This window comes from Monopterus albus, unplaced genomic scaffold (assembly GCF_001952655.1).
Source record: "Monopterus albus unplaced genomic scaffold, M_albus_1.0 scaffold144.1, whole genome shotgun sequence".
Taxonomy (NCBI): domain Eukaryota; kingdom Metazoa; phylum Chordata; class Actinopteri; order Synbranchiformes; family Synbranchidae; genus Monopterus; species Monopterus albus.
Window position 1 is genome coordinate 715,060 of NW_018128024.1, and position 7,139 is coordinate 722,198.

The window sequence follows — 7,139 nt, forward strand, 5'->3', positions numbered from 1 at the left end:
GATAGTGGTTATATTGGTAGAAGGATGTTGGAGATGGAGCTGCCAGGCAAGAGGTCAAGAGGAAGGCCAAAGAGGAGATATATGGATGTGCTAAAAGAGGACATGAAGTTAATTGGGGTGAGAGTAGAGGATGCCGAGGATAGAGTTAGATGGAAACAGATGATTTGCTGTGGCGACCCCTAACGGGAACAGCCGAAAGGAGAAGAAGAAGAAGATTTGATGATATAAAAAGAGCTGCTGATTTAACAGATTTGGTTGGCGGTCTGATGCTGTCACTCCACTTCTGGTTGCTACTGTGCAGAATCTGGTGGCAAAAAGCAAAGTGACAGCCCCTGTATTCACAATATTTTGACTTCTTCTTTGCATGGTGGAGTGAAGTGGTTGACGCAGTTGAAACAGTTTGTGGAAATAATCCATCACACTGAACAGTTAGTTGCCTTTATTTTGTTATTTGCTGTATTAAGAAGGCGGCTGAAATCATAGATATTGAATCAGAGTCAGAGAAACAGTTTGAAATGGCATAATTTTGTAAAGACTAACTTGTATAGTCCTGCAGAAATTTTCACACTAAATATATCGTTCTGAGCCACATGTGAAAAAGAGTACGTTATGAATCCCCTGTGTGATATTAGGGGTAAATTTGATGGACGCCATGTAGCGGTGAAGCGAATCCTGCCCGAGTGTGTTGAGGTAGCAGAGCGAGAGGTGCAGCTCCTGCGAGAGTCTGACACTCACCCAAATGTCATCCGATACTTCTGCACAGAGAGAGACCGTCTCTTTACCTACATCGCCATCGAGTTGTGCGCCGCAACCCTGCAGCAGGTCAGTGTTTGGCACAGTATTGCAGGGCGTAGTCGGTGGACCTTGTACTGCTGCTACTGAGCAGTTTATATTCAGTGGCCTTTAACCAACGTGTGTTTGTGCATGTTTTGTTATGCGTCTCTGTCGTCTGCAGTATGTGGAGGATCCAACCTGCTTTCCTGAGCTGAATGCTATCACTCTGCTGGAGCAGACCATGTGTGGCCTCTCACATCTCCACTCACTCAACATAGGTCTGATACACATAAAAATACAGATGGATGACAAATGATGGGAAATCATGAAAAAAAAAATAGTGGAAATAAAAATGCAGGGGTGGTGGATTAATCTGGCCGTAATTATTTATTATTTATTTCACAGAATGTCAAACATTGGGGGAAATGTCCATTTTGACTTTCCAGGGTCAGAAGTGATGTCTTCAAATGTCCAACCAACAAATGTTTGACAAAGAAAGCATCAGTTCTTCACATTAAAGAACACGGAACCAGAAAACATTTGTAGTTTTTGTTTCAAATCAGTTAATTTTCTGTCGGCGAACTGACTAAAGGTTGCAGGTCTAGGTTACTGAGTGTGAAAAAGGGAATGTGTTTTGGAAGAATGATGTTTCCTCCCTCCAACAGAGGAACACTGAAGCTGCTCTGGAGACACTTTACTAAATAGTTTACGTTGTTCACTTTATGTTAGTTTTTCTTTTAATTTGTCACCCATCTGTATACATACCAGTACACACATGGACTTGATATTGATCTGACATATGAAGTTTTCCTCGATTTGTTATGTTTCAGACTCATCTTACAGTGGATTCAATTCATATTTTTTTCTCATCCATCTACACACAGTACTTCAAAATGACAGTGAAAACAGGTTTCTGGAGTGTTTTGTTAATTTATTAAAAATAAGAGTGAAATATTCAGTTTACATACTGTAAGTATTCAGACCCTTTGTTATGACACTTGCAGTTGAGCTCTGTTGCATCCACTCCTATCAATAGTCACCGAGATGTTTCTACAGCTTGATGAAAGTCCACCTGTGCATAATTTAATTTGGATATAATTAGGAAAGGCACACACCTGTCTATGTAAGGTTTCACAGTTGATGGTGTTTGTCAGAGTGAAAACAAAACCATGAGGTTCAGAGAACTGACCATAGACCTGCGAGACAGGATTTTGTCAAGACACAGATCTGGGGAAGGATACAAGGACATTTCTGCAGCATTGAAAGTGCCTAAGGGTCACTATGAGTGAGATCCAGAGTTCCTTTATGGAGATGGGAGAACCTTATAGAAGGATAACCATCAGCCCAGCACTCCACCAGTCAGATCTCTATGGTGGAGTGGCAAGACGGAAACCATTCCTCACTAAAAAAAACACACAACAGTCCACTGGGAATTTGCCAAAAACCACCTGAATGACTCTCAGACCATGAGAAGCTAAATCCTCTGGTCTGAAGAAACAAAGACTGAACTATTTGACCGCAACTTCCAACGGTGTGTGGGGAGAAAACCAGGCACTCATTAATACCATCCCTATAGTCAAACACAGTGGTGGCAGCATCATGCTTTGGGGATGTTCTTCTGCAACTGGAACTAGGAGATTATGATAGAGGGAAGGATGGATCCAGAAAAATATAGAGCAATTCTGAATAAAAACCTTCTCCAGAGTGCTCAGGATCTCAGGCTGGGGTGAAGGTTTACATTTCAACAAGACAATGACCAAGAAAACACAGGAGTGGCTTCAGGAAAACTGTGAATGTCCTGGAGTGGCCGAGCCAGAGTCTGGACCTGAACCCAATGGAGCATCTCTGGAGACACCTGAAAGTGGCTGTTCACCAACGCTCCCCATCCAGCCTGCTGGACTTTGAATGATTCAACCAAGAAGAATGGAAGAAATTTCCAAAAAAGAGGTTCTCAAGAAGACCTGAGGCTGTCCTTGCCTAGTCATTTAACCTAGTACTAAATGAAGAGTCCGAATACTTGGATAAATGGGATAGTTCAGTCTTTTATGTTTAAAAAAAACCTCTTTTCACTTTATCATTACGAAGTATTGTGTGTAGATTGATGAGAAAAGAAAAAACTGAATCGATTTTAAGGTGACTCTGAAACATAAAATGTGAAAAACTTGTAAGGGTATGAAAACTTTCTGTAAGTGCATATGCAACCAAGTTTCTAAATGACTTCCTCCATCTTCTCTTCCTGTAGTCCATCGTGACCTGAAGCCTAGAAACATCCTCCTGTCTACTCCCAGTCCACTGGGTCAGGTCCGAGCTCTCATCTCTGACTTTGGGCTCTGTAAGAAAATACCAGACGGCCGGAGCAGCTTTTCTTTGCGCTCAGGAATACCAGGAACTGAAGGGTGGATAGCTCCTGAAGTACTGCGGGATACGCCTGGAAATAAACCGGTAAGATGTTGCCTTTAAACCACGGAGTCACAGAGAGAGTCGACTCTGAGAACAAGCAGTGGTTTTCCGACCTGGTTTCTGGATTTGGGCATAAAGGGAGCCGCAAATGGACTTTGTTTTTTGTAGAGAAACATATAACAAATATTATTTTACAGTTCATGTACATATCAACCAAACCCAAACTACCACACTCTAGATACAGACAGTTTGTGTTTTTTGTATTTTTTGCCCTACTGAGTGATTTAATTCTTTCCTCAGACAGCGGCAGTGGACGTGTTCTCCGCCGGCTGTGTCTTTTACTACGTGCTCAGCAGGGGGCAGCACCCTTTTGGCGATGCACTGAGACGACAGGTCAACATCCTGTCAGGAGAATATTCGCTCTCACATTTCAGGGACGATAATCATGGTGAGGGTGGCCTCTGCACACGTGCCTTTACTGGTTTATTCATTCCTGAAGCCTAATGATTGTATTATGTGCATGTGAACACATTGTGCTGCACTGCTGCAGCCACAAGAAATAAAGGTAGTTCAGCCAATTCCTAAATATTTAGTGGATATTTTCAGTTTTTTAAAATGAGTACAGTCGCCATACTTATTTGCATTATATGATTTAATCCAGTGCCAGATCAAACGGTTCCACACCTTAATAAGCAAACAGACCTCATAAATACTCTTTGACATTTGTGCCCTCAGCTCCTCAGCTGAGTTGCAGTTTTCAGACAGTTCTGTTTTTAAAATGAACCCGTGCCAAAGATTTTTGGCCGCATCATTAGAAAAGAATAATTAGAACTTGGCTAACCTGAACAATATTTATACCTCTATGAAATCAGATGATGTCATAGCACAGGATCTGATTGAGAAGATGATCAGTGCTGAGGCAGAGTCGCGTCCCTCCACCACCTGTGTGCTGAAGCATCCGTTCTTCTGGAGCCCTGAAAAGCAGCTCCTCTTTTTCCAGGTGTGTTCAGTCATAGATACACACTGGTACAGCTGACTCTTGTGATATTACCACTCTCTTTTTTGTGACTACTAGTTTGATAACGTTAGTGAGAGTATGAGGATATATAAGTGGGTGGGGTTTTAACTCTATCCTTTTTGCTTATCCTCGAGTCTTTGTAGATTTTCTGTGTGTGTGTGTGTTGTATGTAGGATGTGAGTGACCGCATAGAGAAAGAACCAGCAGACAGTCCCACTGTGGTCAGACTGGAGACTGCAGGAAGAGCCGTGGTTCGAACCAACTGGAGGCTGCATATTTCTGTCCCTCTACAGACAGGTGCCCACACAACATGGTGGTGGAAAGTGACTGAGTACATTCTGAGTATTTTCATTTTCTGCTACTTCATACTTCGACTCCACTACAATTCAGAGGCAAATATTGGGCTTTTTACTGCACCACGGTTAGTTACTTTTCACAATGAGACAAGTAAAACTAAATACAGTATAATGATAACACTTTATTGATCCCCAGTGGCAAATTCATAAGCTATCCACCAGGTACTGTATGTGCAATAAATCAAATGCTAAGTATACCTTGACCAGCTGCAGCATTAAAGTGATGAGCACAATGATGCATCAGTCATTTTAATCCAGTAAAATACAATAATGTGAAATGTGCCTTTCTGCATAATGAATACTTTTACTTTTGGTACTAATATATTTTGCTCCTAACACTTTTGTAACCTAAGTAAAATTTTGTAATTAAGTATTTTTTCACTGTGGTAATGCCACTTTTACTGAAGTAAATGATCTGAGTACTTCTTCCACCACTGCACAGTGGTGTAGTGTTCCAGCCTGTGCAGGATCTGTAATACAACTTTCTTTCACATATACGTTTAAGATTTGCGGAGATTCCGGACATATAAAGGGAACTCAGTCCGAGACCTGCTGAGAGCCATGAGGAATAAGGTCAGTCTGCATGCTTACTTGGCATTTTTACTCATATCTTTGTTTTTTGTTTTTTTTTAATGCACGCCGACACGTGACACATTCAGTCTGTTCTGCATGTTACAGAAGCACCACTACCACGAGTTGCCACCAGAGGTGCAGGAGACTCTCGGCGAGCTGCCCGAGGGCTTTGTCACCTACTTCACCTCGCGCTTTCCACGATTGCTCATGCACACACACGCTGCTCTGCACATCTGCGCCCATGAGAGACTGTTTCACCCCTACTATCTTCAACCAAACGCTCAGTAGCTCTCACACGTCTTTGCACTCCCTACTCTGTACACAGACACGCACATTTACACACACGCACTGGTTTAGTCCATCCATACATTATCTATACTGCTTATCCTGAGCAGGGTCACGGGGGGTTGGAGCCAATCCCAGCTGACACTGGGCACCCGTAGAGAACCCACACAGGCACAGGGAGAATATGCAAACTCCACACAGAAAGGCCCCAGGTTGGCCTGGGCTAGAACCCAGAACCTTGCTGCTGTGAGGCGACGGTGTTAACACTGGTTTAGTTTTTTATGAAGAAAGAAACCCCAGACACCAGCCTGTTACTGCTTTTGTAAAGCCCATACTGTTTTGGAGGGGAAGATACAGTGTTGTGAAAAAGTTCCATTGAGGTGTTATAGATTCATTTTATTTAATTTTATTTTTGTGCCTCTAGAGCTCAAGAAGTCATTAAAAAAATAAATCAGAAAGCAGTCCAGCTGCATGCATGTTATATTATTTGTTAAACAAAAAAAAAAGCTTTTTAAATGATTTCTTTCTGTGCAAAAGCCAGAATCAAAGAATCCCACATTTTTTAAATACATTTTTTAAAGTTTTTTGTATTTTTGAGTGTTTATTGTACAGTACATAGCAAACAAGGGTGAGAGAGGAGTATGACGTGTAGCAAAGGTCTCCACCAGTAGGTTTATCAGAAATCTATATGTTTTTCTGTTTCTATAAAACAATATAATAGGGTACAAATAATAGGAAAATACTCTGTATTTTATGTTTTACATAAATGAAAAACTGTGCAAAAGTTCTGCACACATCAAGTGTCATACTGTTCAGGTCTCACTTTCAGGTTTTTGCTTCTAAAAATGAACTAACTCTGCCTTTGGAGCCAATTAAACCTGATAATGAACTGTAATTGTTTGAGCTTAGAGTGTTGACTAAATTCGATTGAGCCTATTGTGGAAGGTGACAATCACCTTTGAACAGCTCTGGAGGCAACATTTAAAATCACAAACTACCGTATGCGAGTTGCACAGACTTGGTTGCAGCGTAGTAGGTAATGTAAACACTGGACAGTTGGTTTAATAAAAGAATAAAGCTTATGCTGCTCTTTTAAGTTCAGTGTTACAAGGCTGCATGTCATGTCACCCATTTTTAAATGAAATGCACTGTTTTACCACTCCATGAGCTTTTAAGCCTATGCAGCCTCACAAAAAGCCACTAAACACTGTCAGATCGATGATATCGCCTCCCTGTAACTACTGAATAAAGGTTTGTTTATCGTTCTGCAGTACAGTGAAAGATAAAGAATTAAACTTTTGTACTATTATTTTGAAGAAATGAATTAAATGTCTGCTTTGGGTGTGCCAAAGAATTAAGTAAATCAAGTCTTGTCTTCAATTTGTGAACACGGAAAGTGAAAACTGATCAGTTCTTATCTTTAGTCTTCACTGTTAAACACTGAAACTGTGGAAAATACAGTTGAATTCTTTGTTACGGGTAATAAACTGTAGACAGTGCTGGGTATAAGATAGTAGTGAAGCAGTTGAAGGTAAACTTAAAATGTACCTTAAAGGCTCTAGAATCATATTTTCTCATATTCATAATTTTGCTATGAGCAATGGACATGACAAATTGAGTTAGAACCTTTTTTTTGTTATTTCACATGACAGATTTCTTTAGATATGTTTTTGTCTGTAGATTTAGCATCATTTGCCTCAGAACCTAACGAAAGCTGTGCAGTTATTTCCTTA

At 40.8% G+C, this 7,139-nt stretch overlaps 1 protein-coding gene across 2 annotated transcripts in view; it reads left to right on the forward strand.

Annotated features, from left to right (window-relative positions):
* Nucleotides 1–6,769, forward strand: part of ern2 (endoplasmic reticulum to nucleus signaling 2) — a 16,405-nt gene extending 9,636 nt beyond the window's left edge. The window contains exons 17-24 of one of the 2 annotated variants that reach the window (XM_020614330.1): nucleotides 633–822; nucleotides 956–1,052; nucleotides 3,017–3,216; nucleotides 3,475–3,622; nucleotides 4,047–4,174; nucleotides 4,366–4,523; nucleotides 5,054–5,121; nucleotides 5,227–5,316. In XM_020614330.1, coding sequence (XP_020469986.1) covers nucleotides 633–822; nucleotides 956–1,052; nucleotides 3,017–3,216; nucleotides 3,475–3,622; nucleotides 4,047–4,174; nucleotides 4,366–4,523; nucleotides 5,054–5,078 — 946 coding nt within the window. In that variant the 3' untranslated portion in view covers nucleotides 5,079–5,121; nucleotides 5,227–5,316. Of the gene's footprint in view, nucleotides 1–632; nucleotides 823–955; nucleotides 1,053–3,016; nucleotides 3,217–3,474; nucleotides 3,623–4,046; nucleotides 4,175–4,365; nucleotides 4,524–5,053; nucleotides 5,122–5,226 lie in introns of both variants that reach the window. The other variant, XM_020614329.1, reaches the window with a different exon arrangement.
* The last annotated feature ends 370 nt before the right edge of the window (nucleotides 6,770–7,139 follow it).